The 17581-nt window shown below is 39.1% G+C and overlaps 1 protein-coding gene across 20 annotated transcripts in view; it reads right to left on the bottom strand.

Annotated features, from left to right (window-relative positions):
* The window catches only part of LOC137002072 (microtubule-actin cross-linking factor 1-like), a 184030-nt gene that overhangs the window by 48933 nt on the left and 117516 nt on the right, over positions 1–17581 (bottom strand). For 18 of the 20 annotated variants that reach the window (XM_067361534.1, XM_067361545.1, XM_067361536.1 and 15 more), the window contains 20 exons: positions 17193–17507; positions 15743–15892; positions 15330–15563; positions 15059–15229; positions 14450–14791; positions 14161–14352; positions 13892–14068; positions 13593–13716; positions 12023–12222; positions 11614–11931; positions 11320–11486; positions 9526–9682; positions 9316–9427; positions 8573–8635; positions 7163–7401; positions 6831–6960; positions 6073–6272; positions 5286–5793; positions 4197–5191; positions 2242–2742 (listed from right to left, as the gene is read on the bottom strand). In XM_067361534.1, coding sequence (XP_067217635.1) covers positions 2242–2742; positions 4197–5191; positions 5286–5793; positions 6073–6272; positions 6831–6960; positions 7163–7401; positions 8573–8635; positions 9316–9427; positions 9526–9682; positions 11320–11486; positions 11614–11931; positions 12023–12222; positions 13593–13716; positions 13892–14068; positions 14161–14352; positions 14450–14791; positions 15059–15229; positions 15330–15563; positions 15743–15892; positions 17193–17507 — 5295 coding nt within the window. The remainder of the gene's footprint in view (positions 1–2241; positions 2743–4196; positions 5192–5285; positions 5794–6072; positions 6273–6830; positions 6961–7162; positions 7402–8572; positions 8636–9315; positions 9428–9525; positions 9683–11319; positions 11487–11613; positions 11932–12022; positions 12223–13592; positions 13717–13891; positions 14069–14160; positions 14353–14449; positions 14792–15058; positions 15230–15329; positions 15564–15742; positions 15893–17192; positions 17508–17581) is intronic. The other 2 variants (XM_067361538.1, XM_067361551.1) reach the window with 2 other exon arrangements.

Here is a 17581-nt window from a genome sequence, read left to right as displayed (position 1 = left end):
AAAAAAAATTGAAGAATCTGGGGGGTAATTTTTGATGCTAATATAACATTTGCGCCACATGACCAAATTTATTTTTTTAGGGTACCTTTAAATGAATAATTGTATCAATTTTTCATTGTGCTTATTTTATATGGTGTATTTTTGTTGTTTTTATTTGTTTCTGTAAAGAGTTTTGAGATGTACATTTAATATAGAAAATAGAAAATAAAGGTTATTATTATTACTGTCACTTTCTGAATAAAAGTATTTATCCCTTAAAAAATATATTTGACCCCAAAATTTAGAACACTAGTATATCTAAATCTGCTATATCTACAACTATTCTACTGTCTCCAGTCTTCACATGACTGATATACTGCAAAGTGCCCCCAGCTCTTTTGTCTCTTTCTCCACCTCTGTAGTGAGTACGTTGTAGGTGGATAGATCAGAAAGGGTTACAGAGGGTTCTTATGCTTCCATATTGACACCGTGGACTGACACAGATTAGTTGTGTGGTCAGATTTAGCTCAGTGTCCATCACAGTGGTGACATCATTAATGAGCTCTCAGTGTTGGAACTGAACAGAGGGATGCAGTACTATGGAAAAAAACCCTCGCAATGGAAGATTGACCTCACAGGAAATTATAAAGAACACAAATGACACAATGACAAATTTCACCCTTTATTCCAAATTCCAAGAACTTCTTTGATGATAAATGTTGCTACTTAAAATCTTCAAATGTTCAGTTAAAGGTCACTGGACTACCTCAATACCACTCAGTCTTTTAAACTAGTTATACTGTTGTTGCTGAGCAATCAAACATGGCGGAGGAAGGAATGATTCAGTCTCAGCAAGGCATATTTTCTACAGCACTGATTCACTCTCCTGCTCCTGGAGGTCTCTGACGCCCACTACATCCGTCATTTCCTCAGCTCCATTCCTTCCCACTTCCACCTACACCTCTTCACTTTCACACTCTGCTTTCTTTCACCACCCTCAAGAAGCATGAGTAAGAGATACAGACATTTCATCAGACGGACAGAGGAGGAAAGGTGAACTCGAGCAGCCCACTCTAAGGAGTAATAGATGACATGTCTCTCCTTATTCTCTCGCCACCATAACAGAGAGCATGATGGGAGGAAAACAGCAAGAACATGTTGGGAAACAAGTATTTATCAAGGGGAGTGCTTTCACCCTGCAGTAATTCAAATATTATGGGCCTAGTCTATGAGTATAGTCTAAGCTCTCTCAACAGATATTAGCTTAATGTAGCTGCATTACTGATCAAAATAAAACTGAAATCACAATATAGCTAAGCGTAATTCTATCGTGACAACTTTTTAGCATGGTAATGGATATGACAATGTTAATGTATTTGGTCTTGGCGGAATAGATCTGCTACACTGCTACTGTTGATTATTGCTGCTGCTGCAGAGCAAGTACAGGAACTTGCTACTGCCAATTCATGCACTGATACACTGCTGTGTGTATGCAAATCATACCGCTGTTGCATTTGGGAATGCAGCATGCATCAACAATCTTCTCAAAATTAATAATTAATAAATAGAAGTGCTTATAAACCAGCAGTTGTCAGCAAAAGAGAAGCTTTAAGGGCTTCCTGGGATTTTCTGCCAAAATAAAAGCTTGATATTTTAACATATGAAATTAAGATAGCCATACATTTTAGTATTGTAATTTTACATTTTTACTGTAAAATACAATTAGTATTACTATTATTTTTCATTAAATATGTGATTTTTTATTTTACAGTGAAATATTACAATAGTAATATTTACTATTTTGTATGATAACAATAAATTGTCTAAATTGTGCATCCCTGCAAACAACCTAAGCAAACCTTGAGCTTTTTTCTAATCACATTTTAAATAGCAATCACAATTTTTATCAGAAAAATCTAAATTAGATTTTCCCCGCACATTGTGCAGCCCTGGCTTCATGTGATTTTCCACAAAACACTGTATTCTGAATTTAGGGGTAGGGTGGTTGATTCAGGAACACGGCATTCTTCAGTAAACCACATTGTGCATGACAAGAGCTATGCTAGACCTTGTTTAGATATTGAAAAAACAAGTCCATGCCACATGAGCTCATGTTTAGGTAGGCGGGCTGAGCCCTTCTAAGACTGAAACCTTAGAACCGCCGGTGGCACAAGAACATTGTTAGCAAACAATGGAATCCGATATTGCAAATGAAAGCTACAGTACACACAAAAATATACAGTTTACTAAATATTTTCCTACCTTGAATTCTTGAAGCTGCTGTTTAATGACCTCTACTTCTGTCCCCACGATGGCCTGTGTGTTCAGCACCTCCTCTGCCCGTCCCAGCAACCCCTGTAGGTCAGCCAGTCGGGAGTAGAACTCTTTCACACGTTCTTCTGCTGCTTCTATAAGTGCCAGACGGTTCTGGCCTCGCTCTGCCAGCTTGCCTGCCTGTCTGCTCAGGGCTTCGGTTTCTCTCCTGAGGGCCAGAAGATCAGGAGAGCTCCCCTCTCTACGTAGCATAGTTGTGCATTCCCCACCATGACCTTCCAGCTCGGCACGGAGTGCATCGAGTCGGCTCAGGAAGCCCCTGACAGCATCAGCCTGCGAGGCTAAGGAGTCAGCATCTCGTCCCACAGGGCTAAGGCTGTCCAGCTCATCATCCAAATCAGCCAGGCGGGAGAAAATGTCTCGAACATGTGACTGGACCTCTCCCACGCCCTGCAACCGGGACTCCAAGGATGAGCAGCATTGCTCAGTCTGTGGGGGAAAGAAAGGGGTCACATGCAGGTAAATTAAGCTGAGATTGTTGGCCATTTCTACTATGCAGTAGATGTTTCATGACACAATCATATGTTTCTAAATGTATTATGTATTTTAATATTAATAACAATCAAAGCGTTCACCGCGCTCACCCAGCTGATGAGGTGCAATAACCTATATTTCAATTAAGAATACAAAGGAGGTATGCACTCTAAAAGAGACTTTAATAGAAGCTCCCAGGAGATAAATCAACAAACGTTTCGGCTCTTCGCCTTCGTCAGTGTAACAATTTCATTCACTCACAATGATTATATAGAAAATACACTCTAAATCCCCAGGTGTTTACTATCATGATTAAAACATACAATTAGTCCAAACTTCAGCTAAGGCGTATAATAGGTCACAATTACATGACAACAGTAAGACACATATGACAAGAAACTCACAAGTCTAGCAATAATCAACAGTCAGAATAGATCCTTTGAAAACAAAAACAAAAAACCGGAGTAGCTCCATCAACAACAAATGTAAATGGGGTACAATAACCAATCAGGCAGAAAGCCATTCATAAACATTTAGAGTGTATTTTCTATATAATCATTGTGAGTGAATGAAATTGTTACACTGACGAAGGCGAAGAGCCGAAACGTTTGTTGATTTATCTCCTGGGAGCTTCTATTAAAGTCTCTTTTAGAGTGCATACCTCCTTTGTATTCTTAATATTAATAACAATATAATACAATTTCATAACATGAGAAACAATAACAATATTTCACAATAACAACTTTTGATTTTTATAATTTCGCCAACTGAGCTGGACGATGACATCACTTTTTTCTACATAGCTGCTTTATAGCTGAACTAACCTTTCACATTTCATATTTGATCTTTACACAGTTATTGAATCAAACTGAATCAACACTGAACTGACCTCAGCTGAACAATGGCGATATTTTTTTTAGAGCTGCTGCTCTGCTTGCATCATTTTCCTGTTTATCTGCTTGATCACAGGATATTTCTGAAAGTCTGCTAAATATTTTCTTTTATAGAAATATGTCCTTAACTTACAACACACACACACATATATACATATATATATATATATATATATATATATATATATATATATATATATATATATATATATATATATATATATATATATATATATATATATATATATATATTATATTATATTATATTATATTATATATATATATATATATATATATATATATATATATATATATGTTATGCAAAATGTGAAAATTTTGACTACAAACTACTAAAAATGAACAAGACAAATATGGACCCACGGCTAGAAAAAGACTGCGTCTTATTTCAGCAAACAGGACATGAGAGCAGACAGATCAGATTATATATAACATCCCAACTACTGTCTGAGTCCTGACACATTCCAGAGGCACCTGATCATGTGCAGATTCTCTCACCTTCTCAGTAACTTCTTCAAACTCTTTTTCCGTATCACGAGCTTGCTGCATTAGCCTCTGGCCGCCATCTTCACCAGCCCTGGATATCTCGGGTGCATCCTGCAGCAGCCCCTGGGCCAGATTTCGCAGATACACCACCTGTGGCTGTACAGAATTTAACAGTTCCTGTTGGCTACGCAAACGCTCCAGGCTTTTGTTGCTACAAGCTTGTGGCCCAAGTGCCTCCTGAACCTCGATCTGATGCCTAGCTGCTTCGAGTCTTCTCTCCACAGCCAGTCTGCCATCTTCAAACTCCTTCAGTCTGCTTCCCAACTCCTCTAGCTGAGCCGTGCGCCCCTGTAGTCGCTCAGAGAGGCCGTCTATCCTGCGATTAAGCTGAGCCTTTTCATCTCTCACTTCCTCTTCGCCAGTGCAGCTCTGCTCCAGCAGCTGATCTGCTGCCGTGTTCAGAGACTCTAAGAGGGGGCGATGGCGATCTAAGTCTAGACTCAACTGTCTAGCCTTTTGCAAAGCCTCATCTAAGGCAGCGGGATCCAGTGATGGATGGATCTCTGCCTCCCTTTCCTCACATTCTGCAACCCAAGGTACAAGCTCATTGCGATGTTGTTGGTACAGCTCAGCACGGGATAGCATGTCTTTTATTCGAGTGTGTTTCTCAGTGGCCAGTTGGTTCATCCCCTCCCAGTCTTGCCGTAAGGTGTTTAATCGAGACTGTAGGGCTAATCGCTCATCTCCAGCAGGGAGGGATGCCAGTAGAGATGCCCCTTCAGCCTGGATGAGCTCATAGGATCCACGTTGTTGTGCTATGGCTCGCTGGAGATCCTCATGTTGGGCGAGAAGGGTCTTCAGAGTGTCAGGTTGGCAAGAAAGGGCTTCAGAAATCCCAGCTGTGTGGCTCCCAGCCTGACCATCCAACCAACCACGAAGCTCGTCAAACATCTGTTGGAACTGTTGAGTGCTGGACAGGGCGGCCTGCAGCTGGGACAAGCCATCAGCTGAAAGACAGCAGTGAGAGGGATGGTTACTATTATATACAGTACATTATGTACTGTATATTAAAGTACCTGCATTATGGTAAATGTTACTCACCAGCCCGTTCTTCTAGGGTCTTGAGGGGGCCGCTCACACTCTCCAGTCTCTTGTGCAACTCATCTCTGAGATACGGTTCGGCCACAATTGTGCTGAGCTCCGCACACAGCTGCTCAGCCTGGGCCAGTTGACCCCGTCTCTGTTCCAGCTCAGAGCGGATCTCCCCTGTTTCCTGAAGCCTACGGCGTAGGGCTTCGGGTTGAGCGCTTAGAGAGGCCTGTGCATCCAGCCTCTCGCCTAGATTGGCCACACTCTGAGAAAGCTCCCTGAGAAGGGTCAGGTAGCGCTCGCTGGTTCCCTGTGCCTGGTCGATCTGCTGCGAGCGGCCTGTGAGGCGAGAGGTAAGGTCTTCCCATTGATGTGAAATGTCTGCCAGCTCCTGCCTCACCTCCTCTAGGTCCTGTCCATCTCTAGAACCCTCGTCTCCAGTCGGAGAGAGGATTCCCTCTGCCGCCCGAGTCAGCTGGTCAAACTGGGGTTGCCGTGTCTCAAACTCACGTAGCATGAACTGATGGGATAAAGAAATAAATTTAAACTGACTAGTTGTGAAACTGATCAATTTTGATTTCAAAATGTTTAATTTTTTATGACTTTTTTTTAATGAATTTGAGAGTTAGGGTTAAAACTACTTTTAAAAGGTGAACATTTTCAATTAAAATCTACAAAGTAACAAACACCGTCAATGTTTTAGACTATTTAATAATCTGTATACTGTGATGTTCATAGATTTGTGGTTCAGGAGGGTTACTTGGCAGACAAAACAGGATATCATTAAAAACCAGTTTACCTGCACTTGCTGTTTCTGTGTGTTGAGCATGTTGGGGTCAATACTCAGTGGACCTAATACACTCATCATCAGCTCTTTCTCGCGTAGCCATGGTCCTAACTGACTGGCTGCTGCTGCAAAACTACCCAGCCTATCAGCACACGCCTCCAATTCAGTCTGTCTTTGTGCTGCAGTCTGATTGGCTTTAGTCCACCTTGAATCTAGAAGAGAGTGCAATATTTAGAACAAAAAAAACAAAAAAAAAACCAATAAAAAAAATCACAAAGACTAATTTTAATGATTTAGAAATCATGAATCTAAAATAAACTTGAGTGACTGTGATTAGTCATTTAGATACTAAACATAGCAAAACCCAGAGAATTATGATAATGCACACAAAGCAATCTGGTTTCCTTGATTTCCTGTTCATTCAGACAGACTTTTTTTTTTTTTTGACTCACAGAAAGGACTAGTCAGTTGTGTGAGATTTCCATTTTGTTTAAATGAAGCACAATGGATAAAAAAAAAACAACAAATTCCTGAACAGGTTGCACAACAAATGGAATGCTTTAAAATGTTTTATAGCAAAAATGTAATGAAAAGACAAGGTCAGAGCTCTCCTTGGAGCTTACATTTTCTGCACCAAACTCTCGCCTTATGCACTATTAATGCACTATTATGTCGCTAGTTAATTTTTGCTTTAGGGACAAAGTCCATTAAATGGAAATGCATTTGAAAACACTATGCAAGGACAACACATTTTAAAACACTTCACTGACCTATATCTTCAAGCTGACGTTTCCATGTCTCAGCTTCAGGAGAGTCTGGATTATCTGTTATTAGCTGCTTCAGAATGTTCTTGAGATCCTCTACTTTCCCAGAATGCTCGGCAAGCTCAGAAAGTAAAACCTGGACACAGATACCTGTCTGTCAGCTAATTCACAATGTAATCACATGGAATCAAAGGTTTTTTAAACTATGGGATAACACAGAAGGCAAAACTAAATTAAAGAAAGTGAAAATATATTTGCTTTGGATTTAAGGATAAATAATTTGTGGGGGGCTGTAGTTTGATACCCCTGTCAGGTATTCAATTCTCTTAAGGGTTTACCTTGGTCTCTTGGGCTTGAGCACGCACCACCTCTGGCCGTGAGGGTGAGGCAGTCTGCCCTTGTGCCAGGCTCTGTTCACGGGGGCCCAGCCACTGTACGAGTGCCTCAGTGCCCTGCCTGGCCTTCTGCCTCAGGTCAAGAGAGGCCTCTTGCTTACCCTTCCTCTCTCTCAGGTCACTGCCCAGCTGCTCATACTTGCAGTTCACATCTGCCACTGCCACCTGGATCTCCGTCAAGTCTGAGGGTAAGAGCGAAGAAATGTTGACGTAAGTACAGTCAGAGGCGGCCAATGACAAGGCCAAATAGTTGTAAAACTGCATCATGTTTGTGGTACTTTTCCAAACAATGATATACAAGCTGAGGGAGAAGCATTTCAATGATTTTTTGTTTTGTTTTGTTTTTTGACTTAGTGGACTAAAATCCATTTAACCGTGAACGGCAAAATACTGGGCCCCACACATGACGCGCGGAAAATTATATACACACAGTTTAAATAGTTTGGCCATGAAAAAAAAAATTGCTCCATGACTAATTTTATTTTTTCATTACCTCATTTTAGTTAAATCAATGTTGTGAATTTAACAAAATCATCACTTCCTGGGAAATTGCTGCAAAATATTTGTAATAAAAATGGAAGTTGCTGCAATAGGGGAAGCCACTGTGGCTCTTTCTTCTGCGTTTGGATGCCTGGTGTTTGGGAACTCAATCTTGTGAGACAATTTTGGGAGGTAATTAAACCAAATCATTCTGATGACAGACTCAGGCATTTCAGAATGATCAAACCAACATTTGAGATGCTGTACAATTAAACTGGATAGTCTGGTTAGTTTGTTAAGTTGTGCATCGAGAGATTTATTTGGTAAATAGGTTTCCAACATGGTTCATAAAAATGTATCCGCCTCAAATGAGTGCATACGTTTTTTTTATGCACATTTTTAGAATTTATGCGCATCTTGGTGTTTACATCCAGCATCTTTTAATGCGATATCCCAAAATTCACAAAAAAGTAGGCGGATGGAAACATAGCTAGTGGCAGCTACACTTCTAGTTTTGTTGATGCATTACAATGGGAATCAATACACTGGATATTGACTATATTGTCAATATAGTAGTCCTTTGTATCAGATTTATGTGCACTGTCAGTGTGAAAGAAAGCATAAATGATTGGACAAATTGGTCATATGCACAAAGACAGATGACACCAATCTGCACATACTTAGAAAGCAAACTAACAGAACAGGGCAAGAAGCAATGCAAAGAAAAATGGGGCGAGTAAGTGAAAGGGTGAGGAAGAGAGATGTGGAGTTATCGCGCTTGGGGGGTTGAACGGAAAATGTAAATGACTAATAGAGACTCCAGTGATGAGGATGCTGCACAGCTCACTGGCTAAAGGTGTGGAGGAAGCTCACCTTTACAGGTGTGAATGCCATTAACACTGTTGGGGCTGGAAGCACCATTGAGCTGGGAAACACCTGGGAGAAAGACACAGACACACTCAGACAATGCCACAATAATTCACAGGCATGCTGAAGCCGAACACACACAAGCAGCTAGACAAACTCAACACAGAGGATTTAGACACAGAGACACATATACACATAAAATACAAACATAATATACTCAAAATCAGTAGTCTGGAAGGTGGTAGATGCTTAAACTGATAGTTCAGCCAAAAACTCATCCTCATGTAATTCCAAACCAGTATGAATTTGTCTTCCATGAAGCACAAAAGAAGAAAATTTGAATAACGTACTGGTCATTCTTTTCCATGCAACAACAAATGAATAGGGAATGGAGCTATTAATCATTAAAAAGAATGTAATTCTAATATGCTGATTTGCTGCTTAAGAAACTCTTCTTTTAATTATCAATGTTGAAAACAGTTGTGCTGCTTAATACTCAACATTTGTGGACACCATGATACACTGGCATTCAAATGTTTGGGATAGTTAAGAAAAAAATTTTTTCTATTATTCTTGTGGCCATGATCTATAAATCTGCATTTTGATTTCCATGGAAGAAAGAAAGTCATATTGGTTTTGAACGACATGAAGGTGAGTAAATAATGACAGGGTTTTCATTTTGGGTGTACTAGCTACAGACAGAGAAAAGGAACATTGGCCCTGAACCTCCACAATGTTGTTTTTCTTACCAGCCTTGTTTTTGGGGGCTGTGGTGTTAACAATCAAGTTCTCAAGTTGTGAACTGGTCTTGTTCAACTCCTGAACTTGGCTTCCTTGGGTCTCCCATTCTGTGAGCAGATCCTATAAGCAAATTCATAAGACATGTTAATTAAAGCTCACCTCACCTAAAACAGAAACTGATGTCAGAACACTGTAAATAGAGAGAACTACAGTCCTACTTTAAGTTGCTGTGCTCTTCTCTGCAGGCCTTCTGTGCTTAGGTTGGGCTCTTTGGCAGGAAGTTGCTCTTGTACTGACTGCAGCCACCTGAGGAGGGAGCCAGAGCGAGAGCGAAACTCTGACAGTTGCTGAACGCAGCTCTGGATGGAATCAAATCTGTGAAGGACAAAGAACAAGAAGTCAGATAAATATGAAAAATGTTTTAATGAAAAAATCTGAATTTTTAATAATTCAGAATACAGCAGAAATTGGTCTTTTAAACCACCATAACAGAAAAATCTCCTGTAAACAGACCGTACCAGACATCTTTGGCTAACTATCTCTCCTATTAATATGGCAACACTAGATGCTACTATTTTAGGTTATGGTGATAGATCAGGACATTGTTTGGGATATTATGCAGAGCCAGACTCCACTCCAGGGCAGGATGCCTTCTACCAATGTTAGCAGCAGTTAGAGTCGAAGGTCATGTCCTAACATGCTACCATTTACATACAGTTTATATTACTATAATCCCACTTCCCACTCACAAGTATTCCTAGAGTTATGTGGAGTGGATTTAGACTTGAACACATGACCAACTCTTTAATGAGTCCTCTCTGAGTACATTTTAAATGCCTAGAGCACCAGTATGGCATCTTAAGGAGGGATGTGGACAAATGGTTTCCATAACAGCGGATACAGTAGTGTCAAATTGGGTTAGCATGATGCTATTTTTTTATGGTGGAAAGCATTCAGGCCCCCTTCCATACAGCCTTTATGAGATTGCTCTTATTTTTGTCACATGTCAAATGTCAAAGCAATTAGAGTTGGCAGGGCATCACATTTCAAGATGAAACTATTACAGAGAATAGCTTGGAACAGACTGTCTATTGTGCTAATGGCTATAACTGCCAAAGGCACTGAGGGGGACAATATTACAATATCCTGAACTTTTGATAACAGCATTAATTCTACTTTTAGTCTGAATAATAATAAAAAAGTGATATGTGGGTATATAACTTGTTTGTTAATTGAAATAAAGCTGAAATTAAATAAAATATTAGATGAAAAACTTAAACTAAACAAAAAACGATGAAACTAACATAAGTTTAAGCTGAAGCATTACAATAAAACCTAAACTCAACTAAACCTAAAACTGAAGTAAAAATAAAGTAAACCCAAATAGCAATATTACAAATAAAAAAAACCTATAACAAAATTACTAAAAATTAAACTAATGAAAACTGAAAATATAAAAATTAAAGCTAATTTAAAAATATTAAAGTCCCTCTGTGGTGAAAATAAAGCTTTTAAATGTTGTTTAAATGTCTATGTGGTGTGTTTAACATGCTTTAAGACAAATCATGTGCAAATTCATAAGTCAAAAACCATTGCTGAGTATTTTCTCCTTAAAACTGCAGTGAACCAAGGACAGTCTCTGCTTTGAAATCGCTGGCGTTTCTGACATCACAAACTACCTTGTAACTAATCACGTCAACATGTGATTGTCAACGAGTGGATCTCTGAGCTGATGTGAGTGGTTGGAGATGGAGTAATCTGTATATTCATAGGACCACGAATACGAAACGAGGCAAGGGTGTAGAGTTACATTCAAGCTATTTTAAGTCATGAAGAAATTATTTTTCAAGGAAAAACTGTTTAAATGTGTCATTTTGATGATCAAACATGAGTTAAGGGATAAAATTCTCAACTACAGGGGAACTTTAATAAAAACTGTAACAGTAAAAAAAAAAAAAAAAGCTAAAACAACACTGGTGCAAGATAATGTTTTCACAGCTCTTTCCACTCACCTCTGACTGACATTAGATTCCAAGTGTGCAAAGTCCTCAGAAACCTCTTTGGTTGTGTCCAGAAGGCTTTGTACATTGGCAAGGATCCCAGATTGGCTTAGGTCTGAACCAAGCGCAACAAATGATTTTAACTGACTTGACTCTTGGGCAATATCTGATCTCACCTCCTTTAATGAAAAAGAGACAAATGATGACACCTTCGGACATTGGCCAATAAACATAATCTTTATGTTTAATCGTAATCTTTACGTAATCTTTCAAAAAGTATGTAAATCTGTGGCCCAATTCTCTAACCTCTATGGTCTGTCTGTAGTCATCCACACTGCAGTCTGGTTGGCCTATTGGGCTGAGAGCCCTTTCTCGACTCTGTGTGAAGCTGCGGAGGTCTGCGCTCTGGCGCTCAAAGCTCTCCAACTTGGGCAAAAGTCCCCTCAACTCAGTCTCTCTTTCTGCTTGCTTGGCCTGGGCTGCTGTGTAGCGCTGACTCACGTCCTGCAGTGCCCCCTGCAGGCCGGATGCTGTCGATGCATCTGCAGACTTCAGTAGCTTGGACACAGAGTCCAAGGTGGCATCCACGCTTCCCTGCCTTGAAAGAAGCTCCTGACGTATTTTCTGTGTGGGAGGAGCGGCATGTTTATATAAAACATTTCCTGGTTAAAGATCTCTGATACTGATGATTATGATGGTACATTTAACAAAGTACCTGATTTTGTGTCAGAGCATCCTGAACTGCTTGAGCAGTGGGCTGGACTGCGCCAGGTGATAAAGGTAGGCCATCTAACCACTCCAGCAGTGCTTTAAGCCCTTCCTGAACGCTGACTGATTGGGCAACAGCTGTTTGAAGCTGTTTGGCCCTCGCTGATATTGAATCAGACAGGGTTTCAAAGCGCTTTTCCAGAGCATCTGAAATAACCAAAAGGAAAAATAAATTATAGGCAAAGAACAATATAAAGTGTGCAAAAAATAAAATACAGATCAACTCTTACAATACTTCAAAGGGTTTATTTTGGAATAATGACTGTAAATTATACTTTCATAAAATACTTGACATCACTTTTGATTTACTGACAAATCAAAAACAAATTAAACATGCCATTGATTAAGAGTTGGGTTAGTTGGATGCTCAAAAAACAAAAAAACATGTGGTCTCAATCAGCTCCCTAGTTCAGCAGTCAGGGCACTAATCAGGGAGTCAGCCATTTTAAGGGCTTTCTCAATCTCAAAATGAACTGAAACGCACTGAAACATTCGCCTCCTAAAAGTCCCACAATGCACTGTGAAATTCTGATAGCATCGCTTAACGGAAGTTCTGAAGTTAGAGTCGAATTCACCACACATAATGACACGATAGATGTTTGAAAAAACAAACAGTTATTTAATTATATTTCAACATAAACATACATCATACTGAACATAATTTAGCTAAAATTTATGACTGAATATTTCTTGTTTTGGTCACTATAGTGCCACTGTCTGGCTGATCGGGGCAAGGCTTTGCGACGCTGTATACTGGGAGAGTACTACCAACCCTCAAAGTTTCAGGTCACTAGGCCTTACGGTTTGGTCTGCCCGATCAGTTTAGTAGGCAGAATAATAATAATAATAAATAATAATAATAATAATTCTTAAAATTACAATTGGGTTTTATAAAATATATTAAAATATACAGCAGTTATTTTGAGTTTATCTGTATTTCTGATCAAATAAATGCAGCCTTGGTAAGCATAAGAGACTTTTAAAAATACTAAATCTAAAGACCCTAAACTTTTCAGTTGTAGTGTATGTTCGGTTTTTTGAAAGAATGAACCTAAGAAATGACACTCTTTTAAAGGGATAGTTCACCCAAAAATGAGCACGAGACATCACTTCCGTTGTCAGAGCGCGATCAGACCTCACTCACCGGAAGCTGAACGGAGTTGGACATAGTGGTGTATTAGAGGTAAAAAATGATATAAATAATGTTTGGTTTCTTACACAAACCGATCGTTTCGTGTCTTAGGACATTATTGTGTCGTCATGAGCCGCAGGGTTTCATTTGGATTTGTCTAAACAAGGTTTATTCACTCTTATAGATGAAGTTCCCATCAACCGCCATTATTTGACTGACAGACGGCAGCGGTTGTAGTTAAAAATCATCATTTGTGATCGACTGAAGAAAAAATGTCACCTACATCTTGGATGCCCTGGGGGTAAGCAGATAAACATCAAATTTTCATTTTTGGGTGAACTATCCCTTTAAGTACATTATTTGTTGGTAGTGATAATGAAATTACCTGTAATATTGTTAATATCTGCATTTTTGAGAGTTGGGGACTCCTGACTGCTGACCAGATCTTTTCCTGCTCTCTTGACCTTCTCGAGCTGTACCGAACGCTCTGCCAACTCATCCTGCAAGAGCTGAGAGAAGACAGCAAAAGAGAGAAAAAGCTGATTAATCAGGAGGATTCCTAAGGGTATGAAAACAATTTTGCTTGGGTGATCATTTCCATTAGTTTATCCATCTGCTAAAATTGTGAGCTTTCCTTAAATATTTCAATCAGAAAGAAAAAAAAAAAGAAAAAAAAAAACCAACCTGTACAGTACTGAGAGTGTGCTGCAACGTCTGGGTGTCTGGTTGCTCTCCGCTTGGTTTAAACACACTCTGATTTTGCTCCTGTGTGCTCAGCCAGGAGTCTAAAGAACCAACTTCATCTTGGTAGTGCTGGTATTGCTCCAGGAGACCTGAGAGACGGGTGCCAAGTTCTGAGGACTGAAAGACAGAACACAAATCATTCAGCATGTCTTCAGTTCATTATGTGTCATTCCAGACTGAGAGAATTTGAGGCTCTGTTTTGTACCAACCTTGCTGTGTAATGAACTGTAGCGCTGTGTGGCATCTTGGAGCTTTTCGCTCACTAGCTGTCTGGTTTCCTCCAGAGCTGGATCAGGACTGCTCACCCTCTCCAGGGCCCCCTGGACAGAATCCAGTACCTTCTGACCAGAGATAGTCACAAAGCGCAGATCTGCTTTGTGACAGATGACATCTTCTGCAAGCTGTAAATACAGAGAAACACATTCTTACTTTAGTATTTTATTTTCTCCCTGAAGTACATTTATAATGTTAGACATCACCATCACTATATTTTGATACCTTTTTGTGCTCCTCTATCCTATCTTTTAGGCCCTTTCCATCCGTTTCCCCTTCCCCAAGTGATCGTAGCTCTTGCTCACTCTGATCCAGCCATGTTCCCAGGTTCCCGTGCTCCTGCACAAACTTAGCAAACTCGTCTCTGAGGGCATCTGCCCGCCTCAGTCTGTCCTGACAGTTCTGGAGACGCTCCTGATGCTGATTCTGTAGTAGTTCCAGCTTTGCCCGCAAGCGTTGTTTCTCCTCTGGTGGCACACTGGAATCAGGTTGTTCCAGGAGGGAGCGGACAGACTGGGCCACCTGCTGAAGGTGAGCCTGTTGAGCTCGTAACTGCTGCAGCTCGGTCTGGTGCAATAAAGTAAAGCCAAAATGTCAAAGGGAAGACAGCACAGCAAACTTGACTGACTAAACTGAAAATCAAATGTTTAAAATTGGCTGAATATGCTTTTTTTTACCAAATAGACCATTAATTGAACTTGAACTTGATTTAAAACTGAATTCCAAACCCAAGTGAACTTCATTTACTACTCTAAAACGGACTGAACTTACTTTAGAATGGAGTTACCATATTGGTTAAACTGAGAATTATTAACATTGATTTAAGAATCTGACCTGAAGCATGTCACTGTGAGAATTCAGAGCGTTCTCTTGTGGCACAGATGATGGGGTATCAGTGACGGTGTTGCCAAGTGATGGCCTCTTTGAGTCGTCCAATGATGACAATTCTCTGAGCAGTGTGTCTATTCTTTCCTGTGTCTCCTGCATCTGCTCCTCTGCTTTAGCCTTGGGCAGAAGCAAAACATGACAATGAGTAAAAAAAGAATACACGCTGACAAATGTGTGTGTGTGTGTGTGTGTGTATGTATGTATATAAATAGCTTACTCTTTGTGTGTTCTGCTGCAGTGTTGTGACAATGGCAGTGTCTACTTGAGCCAGTGAGGAGTGGATTGACTTTGTAAGTGAGCTGTGCTGCTCCTTCATTTGTGAAAGAGCACTCTGTAGTTTAGCCCTCTCTTCAGAACTCAGACTGTCACCACGGTCAGACAAGAACTCCTCCACTGAACGCATAGTCTCATTCAACAAGTCACTTTTGATCTGAAGGTCCTTCTCCACCTCCTATAGTACAGATAGTTACAATAAACCAAACATTAAAATTAAATTTAAAAAATACAATTAAGGTTTTGTGTAAAATAATGTGTAATAAAGCTGCATTCCTCACCCCCTTTTGCTAGTAATCATACATTAATACTTGCTGGACAATATATAAGTAAATGTCAGATTTGTCTTTTTCTCACCTTTAGCTCTCTTTGCTTCTGCTGTAACGTGCTGACATCATCTGACTCAACTCCAACTCTCTGATTTGCCAGGCTGCTGGCAGCACCAGCCAACCACATTGTGAGATTCTCTAGTTTTTGAGAGCATTCTGCCTTCTGCTGCTGCACAACCTATATCCCAGCGTAAAAAAGGGGGTAAGTAAAGTAAGAAAAAAAAAAGTTTTGTATTTTATCTATTATAATCATAATTAAGTGCTCATCATATATATATTTTTAACCCCACCAAACTCTCACAATTGTAAATGTGCCAGGTTTCACACAAAGTAAACAATGTACACTGGTTGAGCATGATGTGTCCAAAATCATCACACAAAGCACTCAAAACACTCAACAGGCCAGTGAAGCAGAAAAATAACAAAGACCTTAGGACAAAAAATAAAATATCTCAGCTGGATATTTTTCTCTTCAAAAACACAAGCAAGCTATACAGTGAGGCTACATTTAAATCTTTAGTCTTTTTCCAAATGTGTCTTCTGAGGCAATCTGCAAGAGCAAGGCAGACAGGTTAATACACACATGTTATCTTCATTCACACACAGCTAGCAAATTTAAGTTGTAAATGCAGGTGGCTACAGAACAGGGCTCAACAATAAGGAATTATGTTTATTTATTTAAGGCATAGTTATGAGAATTGAGAATTATATACACATTCAAAACCATTAAGATTTTGCACTACACGGCATAATTTATTAAGTGGGAAGGTGAAGTATGAATATTGTGACAGAATACAGAGTAAATGCACAGTATGTACTGTATAAGCAATGCATTTGCAATATATTTTAGCTGTACCTTTTTTCAGGTATTACTGCAAATTAAAAAAAAAAAAAATTGTTGTAATTTCAGTAATTTCCAAATATATATTATTTTATAAATAAATATATATTAAATTAAGATTTCTTTTTTTTTTAAATATATTTTTCTTATCACACACACACACATATATATACACATATATATATATATATTTATATATATATATATATATATATATATATATATATATATATATATATATATATATATATATATATATATATATATATATATATATATATATAAATTAAACTACTGGCTTGACTGGGCCAGCAAACAAAAGTCGTTATTGTGGAGTCCTGCAAAAGCATTATTGAAGCAAAAGATCAGCATTATAAGCAATACTGGCTATATAAAATTAACCAAACAAGTAGAACATACTAAAAGTTACATGCATGTGAAGATTATTTTGATTTTAAAATGCAGCATTCGTGCTAACAAGTATTCATGCATGCATTAGTTATGTGTTACCACAAATGTTTTTTTCTTAATGCATTATAAATTTTTCTTTATCTCAACTGAATGACTGTGAAAAGTAAAATTGAATATTCTTGTTCTTAAAATGGCAGCACAAGCAGTTATTCATCTTTTTGCAAACCTCTCTATCCCTTTTAGTTTGTCGCTCTTTTTCCATTTTATCTTCTTTTTCTTTTTCCATTTTCTCTTCTTTTTCTTTCTGTTCTTTCTTCATTCGTTCATTCTCTCTCGCCTGCTGAACCGTCAGTGCCTCTGCCCTGGCATGACTAAGACCAACGGCCTGGTGAAAGACCCTCTGTAGCTGCTCCAGCTGTCCAAGGAGATGCCTGCTCTGATCTGGAAGCAAGTCCTGAGCATGCTCAGAGATAAACACCTGAATATTGAATGCCACATTACTGACTTCATTGGATCGAGCAGCGAGAGAGTTCTGTATATGCTGTAGGGGGAAAAAAAGAAAAATGAAAGACAGAAAAAGATGTTATCACTGTAACTATGAATGTAAATGTAAAT

This window comes from Chanodichthys erythropterus, chromosome 15 (genome assembly GCF_024489055.1).
Source record: "Chanodichthys erythropterus isolate Z2021 chromosome 15, ASM2448905v1, whole genome shotgun sequence".
NCBI classification, from domain to species: Eukaryota; Metazoa; Chordata; class Actinopteri; order Cypriniformes; family Xenocyprididae; genus Chanodichthys; species Chanodichthys erythropterus.
The sequence above is the reverse complement of the archived record's forward strand: the minus strand, read 5'-3'. Positions and strand labels throughout refer to the sequence as shown.